The sequence below is a fragment of the Calonectris borealis genome, chromosome 3 (genome assembly GCF_964195595.1).
Source record: "Calonectris borealis chromosome 3, bCalBor7.hap1.2, whole genome shotgun sequence".
NCBI classification, from domain to species: Eukaryota; Metazoa; Chordata; class Aves; order Procellariiformes; family Procellariidae; genus Calonectris; species Calonectris borealis.
In genome coordinates this window covers 72,366,285-72,381,293 of record NC_134314.1, presented here as the reverse complement: position 1 = coordinate 72,381,293, position 15,009 = coordinate 72,366,285, and the positions used below count along the sequence as shown (strand labels likewise).

Below are 15,009 nucleotides of genomic sequence, written 5' to 3'. Positions count from 1 at the left end.
TAAGGGTGCAACTCTGTTTTAGGAAATCCCTAAGTTGTTGATTGTCCCTAAGCCAAGGGTGAAGGTTACTCCAGGATGCTCTGGAAGATAAGCCGACAGCTTGGTGGTTTTGTGGTCTCCCCTTCTGTGATATGATCCCTCACCTTCTCATGTTTATGGACCTTCGAAGCCTGTAAAAGCCCCACATGGCTGGGTTGCGCCCAGAGCCGCTCTGCATCCTGATAAAGGGCTCTGGGTTCTCCAGAAGCAGCACATCTCTGGGGGCACGAGTTACTGAAAGCTTTTTTTACTTTCTTGGGGAGTGATATGTGATGCAGAAAAGCATAAAATGTGTGTGATAGTTCTTGCGGTTTTATTATTGTTTAGTGTTTTCTACCATTGTACGAGCAGCAGTAATTTCTCAGTGTTTTTTATATTGTTTGGGTGCAAACTATTGTTTGTATTTAATTGCAGTCTAAGTTGGAAACCTGTCTGTGCCATTAAAATTAATGGGAATTTTGTGTGCTTATTGTTCATTTTATTAACAGGAGGCAAACAGATGCTTAAAATGAAGAGACTGCTTGGAGATGAGTGTCTGAACACTGAGTTACAAATGCAATGTAATTAATTACGTAACCAAATAATTATATGACAGTAAGAAGAGGAGAGAGGGCAAGAGGGAAGCAAGCAACTTTTTGGATAGAACTGTCGTTTAGTATTTGGCAGTAGTGTAATCAGACGCTTTCAAGCATTTAATTTATAAATAGTTTACAACTTAAAATCCATTACATTATAAGTAGGTGTTGCAAAGTTAACAGTGTAGAGCTCAAAGTGTTTTCAGAACTGTTAGACTAGTTTCTTGTTATGAGATTTTATCCTTTTAGCCTTGGGCTTTGGCTAGATTACAGATTTTTTTTCTTTTTTTTTTTCAGCAAAATCTTTTAGTTAAACACACTTTAACAGTTAACAATTGTGAAGCACTCCTTTGAGACTTAGCTATCCATATCTACATTCTCACCTACATGCTGCATGTATTTTCTAAATCACTCTCGGCTCCTCGATAGACTAGTGATTTTATGGGCTTATCTTAAAGAACGTTATTTGACTGCCAGGTATTGCTGGTTTGCTAACATCTTTGGAAAGCTTGTGTCTAAAATAGTTCATATTAATTTTTTATAGATATTACCCCTCTTAGTTGGTTGACTCATCTTAAATACAGTTTCTGCTGTTGATTTTTGGGTGTCTCACTAAATGTCACCACTTCTGCCATTTTCTCCTGGTGGTTACAGGAGATTTTTCTCTTTTAGTTTTTTTAAATGTATGTATTTTAAAGATAGATATTTTACCCTCTTTTTAATAATTTGAGAATGCATCTTGCATATCTTTCTAACATTTCCACACCCACCTAACCCCATATGTTTTGTTGGTTTGCTTGCTCCCTAGATGATATCTCAGCTTGAAAGCCAAATAGCTAAATTGACTGAAGCTTTGGAAAATCAGATCAGATTGTACCAAGCAGCTCTGGAGAGGAGCAGGAAAGCTGAAAAATGTTCTGAGACTTTCCAGGATCAACTGAAACACTTGGAAGAGGAATTACTATCTGTAGATCTGATGCAAGATGGTTTGAAGCTTGAGAGACAAAAAGTAGTTGCATGCATTATTTTCTTTTGCATAAAAGTCACTAAAGACAGATACATCTAGTTGTATTGCATTGATCAGCTGGAGTATTACTCACAGTACTGCAAGTAATGCGAATTAGCAAAGTCAGGCATCATGTAGGGAGTAGTAATATCTTTTCTTTGACCAACAATTTTAGTTGGAAAAAGTAGCTAAGCTTTTGAGTTCAAAGTCCATTTAATGTGAAAGAAAACCAGATCAAAAGAAGTCTCTCTAAATACATCAGAAGTCCTTCAAGGATTCTCTCGTCTCTCTGTCTTTCTCTAATATATCATCTGGTCTGCAGTCTCTTAAGATCTTGCAGTCCTTGATTCTTTTATATCTTTTGACCATCAAGGCTACCAGGATTTTTTTATTAATTGTATGAATGAACACACTGTTAGCCTATAACACATCTGCATACTGAGAGTTTGAAAAATGACATAGTACTTGGAAAGCTAAACCAGCCATCCAATACAGCTAAGAAAGACAAAGTTGTAGCATGTGTCCAGGCCAAGATCAATGCTTAGAAAGTTAAATTTGCAAAGAATCAAGAATTTGGTGCTGTCTGTTTTGCATTAGTCTATGATACAATAACTTTTATGAATGAAGCATCCACCACATTGGGAGCAAACCAGAAAATGGAGCTGTTCCTTCTCCTCTGCTACCTCTGTGAAGAACATGTGGCCCTAGTTTCTTGATTTATCTCTAGTTTTTGCTGCAATAAAGAGATTTTTGTTGTGATTTTTTTTCTGTTAATGAACAACTTCAATGCTTTCTGCTGCTGCTGCTGTTTTCTTGCTATGTTTTATTGTCTTGGGCTCAAGCAACAGTTATGGAACTGGTTTGTTGGTTTTTTTTCTTTGTTGTTTCTTTGCAAAGATTATGACCTGCAACAGAAATAAGAGAAAACAAAGGCAGACGTAATTCTTAGTGAGAAGGAGAGCTTTGGATTTTGCAAGAGAGGCTAATTGAGACCAGGGAACTAATGCAATTTTTAAAGAGCTTGCAGGACAGGACAAAAGAAGGAGAAACCAGATTAAATCGTACTTAATATCTGTATGTGTTTACGTCAGTAAGCCAGATGGAGATGCAATTAAAATAATCTTTAAAGCAATTTGTAAACCAATAACTGTTATCTCTAAAACCTGCTGTTCCAAAGAAGGGCAAAAGACTGACTATGTTAACATGGTCTCCTCAGACCACATTGGATCTCACCCATGGCATACCTGGTACCAGTTATATCTGTTCTAGAGATCACAGCAGTGGGCAAGCACAGCACTTGCAATTAGTTGGGATGTAGCGGTGCTTTTTAACTTACTTCTCCCTGCCAATGCATGGTTGTGTAAAGCAGCAAAGTCACAGACAGGAACTGGACTCAGAAGCAGGCACACACACCTAGTGCTCTTACTGCAGAGGAGCAAAAAACAATCTGGTCTTGCTAAGAAGATAAATACATTAGGTCCAGAGATTTATGAACAAAATAAATGTTGACTAAAAAAGGACAAATGGAGAATTTGCAATTGTGTCAGGAGTATGTACTATAAACATACCCTTTCAGTATGTTCTTTCTTGTGGATACTGGACTTGGCTATATATAGTTGGTTGCCGGTATAGCGGGAATTGCTTTTAAATGGTACTTCAGGACTTTTAACGAAGTTTTATTATTCTTTTACCTGCTTTTCCGCATCTTATATTAGTATCTGAAATTTCTGGAGCAACTTAATGAGAAGATGAAGCTGGATAGCCTAGCAGCAGAGGTTGGATTTGATATGAATGTGGATGCGATTCTAGCCCGGGTAGAGCAGTTAGTGAAACTGGAAGGTGATGCAGTGATTGAAAACAAGACTATGGCATATAGCCTAAGAAGGAAGGTAGGCAAAAAAGACATACTGTTACTGTTGGTTTCAAAGATAAACATTGTTATGGCTATATTTCTATAGTGGCTTTCTATTGGCAGCAGATTGGACCTTCATATATGTACAAGGAATTTCAAAGATGTCCATTACATAAAAAGAAGGTGGCAAACATTTGCAAACTGTGCAAACAGACTGCATATTAAAACAATTAAACCCACCAGTCAGTTAAATACATGACACTGCTTTTCACAACTTCTTAAATAAATGTATAAAGTTATGCATGTTTATGTGTATATATGTCTACTTTTTAATACACATTTATAATATACTTCTGTAAACAACTACTGTCAATATTTAAATCTAAAAGGATCTGCTGAGAAGGGGGGCATCTTATACAAACTTGTCTAGAAACTAGTAGGATGTTGGTGTACTTCACCAAGAATTTCAACATTTCCAACAAGAACTGTGCTCCTTTTGGAGCAAATCTGTTCAAATTTGGTCAGACACCCATCCGTCATCCTGGTATGACAGGGTGAAATCTTCTGGTTTTAGGCTTATCAGAATGGTTTAGAGCTTAGAATTAGGTCTGTTTAAGGTTTAAAACAACACTGTATTTTTTCGGGAAGCAACTATCTCTCTAGCAGGGAGTATAGTATGTATGTTAATAGTCCTCAGATGTTCCAGAGTAAAGCCTGGCAGCTCAGCTGAGGTAAACTGAAAACAGGTAGCTCCCTGAGCACCAAAATTATAAAACTAAGCTGCTGGACCTTGTATTGGAGCAGTGGATGAAAGTTTTCTTATTTCTGTATGTTGATTCTCCTTCTTGCACACTAGCCTTAATTAAGTGATTGAAGATGGAAATATCTTAAACTACCACCACTGAAACCACTGTCTCTTTAATGAATTTCTCTTACCTCTTGCATTTGACTAGTGTCTTATACTTCAGACAATCTCAGATGTTATGAATGATGCACAAGTGTTTATGTTCAAATAGGGTGCAGTCTGTATGTAAAATCATTCTAAAAGGTAGTGCACAAATTCAGGGATGGGGAAGCACAATGAATTGGTAATATAAGAGGTATCAAGTTAGTGTATATATGTTCATACTGCTTTACAGAGTTTTCAAGAAAGGAGTAGGAGTTCAGGTTAAATATGCAACATGGGGATTAAATTTGCAAAACAATCTGTGTAGTACCATTGTCTTTCACATATTTTTTTCAAATATCCTTGTGTTTGGAAAACTAGTTGAAGTCTCAGAAAGAACAACTTGAAAGCAAAGAGCTGCACATGAACCTTCTGCGGAAGAAAATAACCCAGCTGGAAGAAGAGAAGCAAGTAAGGACCGCCTTAGCTGTGGAGAGGGATGAGGCCAATCTCGCTGTCAGAAAGTTACATAAGATGATAGAGAGGTTACAGAAGCAGCTTGATCTGGCAAGAGAAACGAATACTGATCTCAAAGCCAAGCTGTCTGAAGCCAATGAACTTAAGGTGAGTTAAAAGGTTACATTTGTGCCTCTATCCATTTTTCTGTTCCAGTTGGATATAGCTGGAGTTCATTTACAATAAATGTGTTCATGGAGAACTGCTCAAATCCATCTAGGTGGGGAAAGCAAATATAATATTACAATGTTTTGGGTCTTTTGCAATTTCTCGTGATATACTAAGTAGCATCTGTAAAGCACAATGTAAATTTTCAGGCTAGTGTAAGAAAAATACGATATGTGCATCCCTTTCTTTCCTGTCGATATGGCTGTAATCTTATATTTTCCCATACATTGCTCACAGAAGATCTGTTCTGATAGGTATGGGGGGGGAAAAAGGTTTTTTTTCTGCATAAAGCGGGCAAGATGCTAAATTTTCATTGTTCCTGTGTTTTATTACATTGCAGCAGTAATAAGTTACCTGCTTTAACTCAGGTGAAAACAAGTGTTTGCAATCATTGATAGCTTGCCACCACTGGAAGAAAGGAAGATTGATTTTATGTGAGTTTGTGTCTTGTGGCTGATGGAGTGAAAGAGATAAGTAGGTGCATATTCCAACTGAAGGATTTTTACAAGCATTTCATACTATTTTTCCAGGGGTTAGCAGAGAGTGAACTCTCACTGTGGGTTTTTGTCTGTCCAGTTATCTCTTTTCACAAAACCTGTACAGAATTAACTGTCTTTGAAACAAAAATCTTTTTGTTAATTGAGTTGAAATTGGCCAGTCTCCTTTAATAACTTTTCAGTTCACACGTACATGTGATTTCAAGAACCCATAAGAAACCACATAAAGCTTACTCATGATTACTCCTGATTATCTTTATTATTTTTTCATGTTAGATGAAAAAGTGTGACAAATTTAACATTAGTTTGTGTTATTGCAGATCAAAACTTTGGAGCAGAACAGAACAATAGAAGAACTCAATAAGTCTCGAGGCAAATTGGAAAGAATGAAAGAAAAGGCTGAGAAACAACTTACCTCTGTCAAATCAGAACTTCTTTTAAAGGAGCGTAAAGCTACTGAAGATAAAGAAAAAAACAAAAGTATGTTAGAAGCAGTTACAAGTGAGATGAAGGTGCTTAAAACAACCCTTGCAGAATTAGCAAACAGAGAGAGACAGGTAGGTGTATAGGTATTTGACAAGTGCTAGCTGTCACTTAGAATACAAGAATGTGGTATAGGTGGACCAGCTACCTAGCTGTGCTGAAAACTTTTGTGAACATTATTAAACAAAGAAATTTTAGCTCACACTTGTAAGCCAGAGTGGCAGTTGTGATTCTGAGAGGCAAAGCTATTCTTCAAGTTATATATGCAACAGAATGAATAATAAATACAGGCATTGTTTTCTTTGTTCACTGCAAAATATTATATTACCTTTTGGAAAAGTATAAAAATACTTTAAAATCCTAGTATCTTTTTAAGGTATGTTTTTTTCATGTATCTTAGGTATAAAACTTACTTGAATGTTACCATGTATAGGCCATAAATTCAATGAATGTTGGAAAAGATCAGAAAATAAAAAAACAAAACAACGAAACAAACCAGACTTAATATTGAATGTAACTATTTTGGATTGATTTGTGACATATAACTTTGCTGAAGTTTAGGTAGGAACAATTTTTGTGGTAACTCACTTTGGGGAGGGTATAAGGAGTTTGTGGGAAACACGTTAGTAAATGTGTTCCATTCTAATTTCAAAAAATTGTGAAGTATGTATGTAATTGCCCTGCATATTGTGTTTTGTAGCGACATTATAGACGGCATAATTGTTGAAAGCCAATGGGATACTTTCTTTAAAGTAAAAAATGTATAATTTTAAATTCCTTATTCCAACTGCTTAGAACTTTGTTAGTTTTTCCAGCTAAATTTTTATGCTATATGTTGGCCTTAGCAATGAATCTGGATGAAATTTAAGAACGCTATTTCAAAAAATGAGTCTAGAAAAGTATTGTTTTGCTCACATGGAGAAAAAAACCCAATAACCTGGGGATCTTTTTTCCTGGACAGCTTTAGCGCTGTTTTGTTTTATAATGAAGGTTAGAAATTCAGCAGGAAAATTTAATTTCTTCATATGTCTCATGAGGAAACAAAGCATCCTGCACACAGAAGGAGGTATGAATTATATTCAGGAAATTATTCCATGGAGTCATACATTGAGTACTTGCTGAAAACACACAAATGTTGAATTTTTACTGACTGAACCCAAGGCATTTCAAGCCACTTGAATACTGTTGCAGTGTTCTTTGGCCAAATTTGAAGAACATGGGAAAAGTGAGGTCAGTGGGCTACAAAGTGCAGAATGCTCAAGCACAGCATAACACTAGTTTTCAAGCTTTCTAGGTTAGTGAAAGAAAAACGTCAACTTATAACTCACAATCATCTGCATCACAGGAACATTTCAAATACCTGCAGGTGGAACTATACTGCTAAACTGGGAGCAAAGCTGTTTGCAAAACCAATGCCTGGTATTTGTGCACTGCTGATTAGCAGTAATGGCATTTTAAGAATATGAGAATTGCCAGTAATATTCATAGCATACTGTCCTGTATGTTAACAGTTTACTTAGCTAAAATCTGTCCTTAAAATAAAGCTACTGTTGCTAAATCAGAGAATTCGTTCTAAACTCTCTCTCTCACTAATCAACTCGTGATATTTTTTTCTGACTTCTCCCAAACCATTACCCGAGGAGAATTCCTTCCTTATCCCCAACCCTGTGTAGTTCTTCACCTGCTTTGGACTCACTCATTCTTCCTTCTTGGGAAAACTAAACAAGACCAGACTTCTCCCACTCTCTGTAAAAGGTAGCAAATGTAGATGTTAAATACTTCTCTGAGCACGTGTGTATATATTTAATCTGAATATAAGCACAGCCATGTCATCTGTGTGTGGATGCATGTTAAGAAAACTACTAGAAACTGAAATTGCCATTACCTGATGGAGTTGTTGATGTGGCCAGGTTGACCACTTGGGCATGCATTTGCATGTTTTTTTCAGGTGTACTCTGCTTTCCATGGATATCACTATGTGTAATGTTAAAAAATATCGTAATATCGCATGGCTATTTCCCATGCTGTCAAAATTAAAAGTATGCAGAATTGAACTACTGCCAACTGGTTAAGACATTGATTTATCTTATGATCATAAAGAAAGGCAGAACATACCCAAGTGAAATAAAAAATTAAGATCAGATTGAAATAATTTAAAATTAACTCATAATTCGGATTTAACATAGTGTTTCTGATTGTTCTTTGCTCATTAGACTAGTAATTCCTACCAGGTTTAAGAGGAAAAATTAGCTTTTGCATTTCTGTGTTTTGTTCCTTTTTTTTTCTTTTTTCTTTTTTTTTTTTTTTTTAGAGAATGCACGGAATCAAAGCATCCAGATTGTTAGAAGTGAAGCCCTGTAAGAAGGGTGTAATAACACTGCAAATCTGCTTTAGGATTAACAGTCAGCTCTGGTGACTGTAGCGAATAACAGCAAAGCATGCATATTCTTGGGTAGACATATAAAACCATTAAAAAAAATGGTGTTCAAAGCATTATTAAATCATACTGCAGAGTAGAGAGGTGAAGCTATACTCTACTCAGAAAAGTAGAGATTACTAGAATGGATATATAGTGGGGAATTAGTTGGATATATTTAAATTTTACAAGAGTAAGTGTAAGTTTACAGATATCCATACTGGATTTGCTCTGCCTGTGAGGTGAACAGAAAAGCTTTCTGACTTCATATATCATTATTGCATATTTCTGGATATAAATAAATATCAGTATAGCCGACATTTGTTTTAATAAGACTAGATAAAGGGTATGCATAACGACTGATGACAAAAGGATGTTCACAGGGACTGATAACATCAGTATGTGACCACTGCAATCAACTACAGATTAAAATCTGAATATATTTTATTTTTATATCAATTTTACTCAAGTCCTTATTTGGAGTACTTGGAGTAAGAATATAAATGTCAGTGTTTTGGCTGAGTTTTTGATGGTTTTGTTATAAGGATTTTTTCCAGTCTTGGTTTCCTTTTTTTTTTTTTTTTCCTGTTGGAATAAGACCCCTTCTACCTTCCTCTAGGTACAGGGTGAAAACAAAATTTAGTGTCTGGTTTTTACTTCTGCTCCCTCCTCCTAATATCTTGGGTTAATACTCTAAATTGCATTCATTTCCTGTCTTTTACTTCAGATAATTTTACTCTCTGGATGGAAGGTGCAAAGAAAATTTATCATGAATGCTTACTGCTGTAGCAAACCTTTGGTTCTGAGTCTTTAGTGATGTTTATCTTTTATTATTTCTTCCCTTTACTTCAAATTGTGACTATCTTAGAAATATTAACTGCTATTGAAGAAAGCCTTAAATAGAGAGTTGGGTGGTACTTCTATTAGCTCATAGTATTTCAGCAGAACTGTTGTGTTCTTAATACCTCTGTTGCATTGGTTTTAAACCTGAAATACATCTCTCGTAATTTTTTTTTCTAGGTCTTGTATGTTTTAGTGCAAGATTTTAAAAAGCTGTTCACGATGTGTTCAGCACTGTATCAGCAGTTGTTCAGCACTGTATCCACTTAAGAGTGTAAACAGCATCTTGCTCCATGTGAGACATGAGATAGCATTCTAAAGTTTGTCCAGCGTGTATCGACTGTTGCTTTTGTTTGGAGTTTTTAAAATTCAGATTGATATTCCCTGGTGGGGCATTTTTGTATCCAAGTGTGATGATGGTTCTCTTTGTCAGTGTATGTGGAGAATTTTGCTTTGTAGTCAACCCTTTTTCTGCATTTTCACTGAACTACAGCTTTGTCTGCAGTGTACTTTAGTGTACACTGCAGTGTACAATATAGTAGTTAGAAAAGTTGTTTTTTGGGTGTTATTCCATTAAAGTGGAAAAAAAATCCTCAATTTAAAATGCACATAAGTAAATGGCTTAAAGGCTTTCTTTAAGGGCTCTGTGTGCTTTCCAGTTTAGGTTATTTGCTGACAAAAGTTATTGAATTCTTAACATCTTTATTGTCCATTCTGTATAGATATGACCTGCTTTTCCCATCAGAAATAAAGAGTGAGATGATTGAGTATACCTTTTAATTTGTATCTATTCCCTCTGGCAAAATCCTGCTGGATCAATAATCTGTGTCAGTGAAGCAAATTTAATTTGATTGCATTTGATACATGGTTGTAGTGCAATTTGATTTACTCACAGTTGCCGTAATTAAGTTGAACAGCTTGCAACAGCAAAGATATGAGAGCAAGAAATTTGATGCAAAGCGCACGCAGACCCTAATGTTCTCCCAGGGGATCAGTTGGGTTTGATGTACAGATGTCTTGTGGGGGTTTAATTCATTCAAAAACTGGATCTTTGCAGAGGGCTGCCTTGATCTTTTAACATAAAGTCTGTATGGAAACAAATTCCAGCTCCGCTGCCTGCTCGTTCTGTCTGTGATCCAGATGTTTAAAAAAATCTTTAGCTTCTGCTAAATTGTTCCTGCCTAGCATGCTGCCAAAGCCCCACATCAGTGATCTCCCAACTTGGTGTTGAAGAGTATATATGGGAACTTGGGGGTTTTTGGTGTTACATTGTTCCAACGTTTCATCCAAGACATTGCACTGCCTTGGTAAGACAGGTAGGTGGAATTGAATTCTCAAATCCTTCTGCCCTATACTGTCTTGGTTTCCATATTATTTTTTCTGAACTCATGGCAGCTCCTTAGGGTTTGTACTGGGATGAAACAAACTGTCTTTGCCAAAGTCTTGGAAGTGAGACTTTGTTTTCAGGGTTTTTGCAGTTTACCTCAGAGATGTTATAACTGCTTTAGAATTCTGCACAGTATTCTTGGGGATGGACACGTACTTCAGGAGTGCTTTTATCTCCATTTTAGGAGAGTGTTTATCTCCTCCTTACCATTAGCCGCCAGCAAGATTGGTGAAGTGAGGGTGCTGCCACACTGGCTTCTTGATGGTTTCGATGTTTCTGACATTTTGAGTCTCCGTCACACTTGGGAATGCAGATCTTGATGTTCAAATAGATAGCAAGCCAAGCATATTTCCTCAAATAGGAACATTTTCCTCTCTTAACTGTGCGTTGATGATAAGGGCTATTAAGGCGTTGGTCATTTGGGCTGTGTAATGCATTGTCCATTGAAGAGGCATTGAAGTTTGGCTTATAATGATCCATATTGTGAGTTGAGAAGAGTAAATCAGCATTCATGTTCATCTGATCTTAAGTGTTTAATCTAGTTGTTGGCAGGGTCACTAGTGATGACAATTATTTGTGGATGTCTGTCCATTTGGAACTGCAGAGAGAAAGCTGGTTTCTTTAATTACTTTGCCAAATGCCCTTCCTATGATATATTTTCAGCAGCTATGCACAGAAGGAAAATGAGCATTTCCCAGGCTGCATCTTGAATTTTGGCTGCATCCTGATTCCAAGTCAAAGTCAGACTGAAGGATGTGCCAAACTTCCACCTTTCTTCTAACTTCCTCCTTTCTGCTGTGGTTTCCACAAGAAAGTGCAGGGTGGAGGGGAGCGGTGGCAAGCAGTGGTCAGGAGCCTGAGGTCAGGACGAGCACCTTAGCCTATGCTGTGGGATGCGTCCACCGGAGTTTCCAGTTGTTTGCATAGTTTGCAGTCATCTAGGTCAAGTACAACTCTTCTTCCTGTCTTTTCCTCAGTTTTCATTGATGAGTCAGCAGGGAAGATATGCCTGTGAAGGATACTAAAGAATACTTGAAACTGTGTTTTGTGTTGTTCAAGATCCTTAGCATCTCAGCTGTTTACTTGTTTTGTTGTTTGAGGTACGCCCCAAAAGGCTGTTTCCATCCTCTTCAGCTCTCTGTATTGAGCAACAGCAGAAATTCCTATATTTTGCACTGCTAAGACAAATGCTTGTTTTTGTATGTGTGCATATATGTATACATTTTTCCAGGCATCTCCTTTGCTTGGTATTTAATCTATTAGTAATTCCTTTCTGTTTGCTCTTGCAGCTGGCAGACTTCCGAGAGGTGGTCTCACGGATGCTGGGCCTCAACATTGCCAGCCTGGCTCTTCCTGACTACGAAATCATTACACGTCTTGAAGGGTTAATTCACTCTCATCAGCACCACTACTTCCCCTGTGTCTGCCTCAAAGATGTGGCAAGGGCACCAGAGGAACACTCGCAAGGAAACATACAGCTTCTTCACTGAAACACATGTTTTGTAAGGAGACAGAGCAAAGTAAAATTTTCTTTTGTGCTTCCCTACCTGCTAGACATGCATAGAAAACAGATACTTATTTCTGTTCCCTACTCTACAGACACCGACTTGGGCTGATTTTTAGTGTTTCAGTAGGGAGATAGGGAGACGGAGCTGAATGGATAGAGTAAAGCCAGCAGCCTAGAGATAGCAAACAGAAAATCCCTGGGCAGCATAATACTTCAGTTATGAAAATGATAGGCAATATATGAACAATGTATAGCCCTCCAGTTTCATTGCAGAAGCACTGAAGGCATGCTTGAAGATCAGTTCACAGTTTTGGGAAGTACTTGCTAATGAATGTCAGCTTCAGTGACATTCTTTGTGCTTTACCTCTGGGTGACAGGGATGAAATAAAGTGAAGGTTGTCCCACTGCTGTTCCTCTTGCAAAATGGGACTTCTCTCTGCGTTTTTATGCGTAAGGACTTTAGCTTCAAGACCGTTAGCTGGAAGTTAGAGGACTATCACAATTTTGGAACAAGGGATTTTTTTCTTCTGTTGTTTTCCTTAGTCTGCTCTTGTGCCCAAACAAAAAGTTACACTTTTTAGGCAAAGGCTTTTTCACAGGGTCCAGTCATATGCCTGGTGTAGATATATTTGGTAAAATTGCATGTTGCCCTTGGTCACAGTGCCTTGAAAATTTTTCTTCTAGGGGCTGTATTCCTTGGGCAATTAATCCATAGGCCAAATAAGTGGCAGTTCTTCTGAGTTAATAAAAAGTTATTTTAAATCCTTATCCAGTACAGAAAATAGTTGAATTACTAAAGTCTATTTTCAGAAAAGCAATGACGAGGTGTCCAGAATCACCTCTTAATCATAAAATCTGCTTGTCTATCACCCTTTCTGAGTGTTGTTAAACTTCATGATTTTTTTTAAGGAAATTTGGACAATAAATCTGTTTTAATAGCACACTTAAACATGATTCTATGTTTTTTAGTTGTCTCTTCCCATTATATGTTTTATATGGATGTGTAGAACAGTAAAGAAGACTTACCTATTTATATCTGACCGTTGTGGACTTTTTACAGTATCTCAGCAAATGATAACCCACTCACTAAAACTGAGCACACTATTTTAAGAAAAATGAGAATTTTTCAAGGAAGTGTGGTAATTTTAGTATCTGGCTAGGGACTTAAAGCATTATAGGTTGCTTTTATTTGACTTGCAAGAATAATTTCTCAGTGACTTGTTAGTAAAAAAAACAAAAAACACCCAAGCTTTTGCGAAATCAGTCATTTGAGGAGATACGGTAAATCATATATTCTTATGGTCCTGTGGCTACCTGGATTAAAATCAATTTCCTTTCTTGTTTTATAATGTAACATTGTTTTTCAGGTAAAGTTTAATAAATGGAGTAAAGGAAAAAGTTAATATTAAATGATATAGACTTAAACTTAGGAAAGCACCACAATTTCAAAGTAAAATAAAAGATTGAAAAGTAAATATTTTTAGGCATGATATGTTGGCTGGGAATTTAGAGGGTGGAAAAGGATGTAATAATTTCCTAATTTTTTGTGAGAGAATACAAGTAGTTTCAGCTTGTGTTTTGCTGGTTCTGTAGGCACTTCTCTTCTGCTTGGGTTATTACTGAACAACAAAACCTGTTTTCTTCATCCACATTAATAAATATTATACAAAGCATATTTTACCATATTTTGCAAGTTAAAGAAACTGCATTACAAAATTAGCCCAGATAATATATTCATAACTTTAAGAAATAGTCTCAGAGAGTGCCAGTCATAAAGTAAGTATGCATATTTGGCCATATTTTATGGTTGTGAGATGATTTCCCAATGTCTGCCAGGAATCTTAAAATCTCCTGCCATGCTCAGCAGTCCTGTATCCTGCGGCCCCGTGACCGGCCGTGGCACCAGCAGTGAAGTTCCACCCCCACTGAAGCCAGCAGCAAAGTTCTCTGAATTACTTCAGAGGAGGCAGGTTTTCACATGACGTTGATAGCAAAGCTTGATTACTGTCTTGTGTGTTAAGTCAACAGAAAGTAGAATAAGGGTTTTCTAATGCCTCTTTCTTTCTTTTTTTTTCCCCCCACAGTGGATCTGTATTTTTTGAAATATTTATGCTAATGTTCAGCAAGGAGTATGACCTCTTAGCTGACTATTAATGTTCCCTGTATTTGCTTTACTTTTGGAAGAGTACTGACACCTTTGTTCATTTAGCCAAAGCAAATACCTAAAAAAAAAAGTAAAGAAGTAATTTGAGATGAACAAAGTTCAGGTGATTTTTGACCCATGTAATTTAATTAACCCCTGAACAAAGTTTAAACTGATTTGAAATGTTTTTTTAAGGTTTGTTTCATACAGCATTGAACTTAGTCTTCCTTTTAGGAAAAAAAAATATTAAAACAGGCTTGTGAATGTTTTCAACATTTGTTTCAAATGTTTTCTTCTTTTTTAAACCAAGATGTATTCAGCACAAGACAGATCTGATAGAAACCTGAAAGCGTGTGTTAAGGCTGTGTCAGCAGACACCCCTCTTTTAGTAGATTATTTGTACTAGGTATGTTTGTATTAATAAAAGGTGTGGGATTAGGAGTTTGCTATTGGTTCATACTTACTCTTTTATTGTGGTAAAGGATTCTTAATTTATCAACAGAATACATATTAAAAAAAAAAGTAATATGAGTGAAATCACAGAATGGTACAGTTACAGGGCTAGATTTTTTTTCTCCAAATAATAGCTGAACAAACTCCAATGAAGACAACTTCATTATTTCCAACTGGCAGTATTAAAAAATGGCAAAACTCAACAAATTAAAATGTTGCAATTATAGATATTGAAATGAAA

At 36.5% G+C, this 15,009-nt stretch overlaps 1 protein-coding gene across 1 annotated transcript in view; it reads left to right on the top strand.

The window, feature by feature from the left end:
- CCDC170 (coiled-coil domain containing 170) overlaps positions 1–14,756 on the top strand; it is a 47,921-nt gene extending 33,165 nt beyond the window's left edge. The window contains exons 7-11 of the mRNA XM_075146140.1: positions 1,423–1,623; positions 3,336–3,509; positions 4,740–4,982; positions 5,860–6,096; positions 11,955–14,756. Coding sequence (XP_075002241.1) covers positions 1,423–1,623; positions 3,336–3,509; positions 4,740–4,982; positions 5,860–6,096; positions 11,955–12,155 — 1,056 coding nt within the window. The 3' untranslated portion in view covers positions 12,156–14,756. The remainder of the gene's footprint in view (positions 1–1,422; positions 1,624–3,335; positions 3,510–4,739; positions 4,983–5,859; positions 6,097–11,954) is intronic.
- Positions 14,757–15,009: the final 253 nt, after the last annotated feature.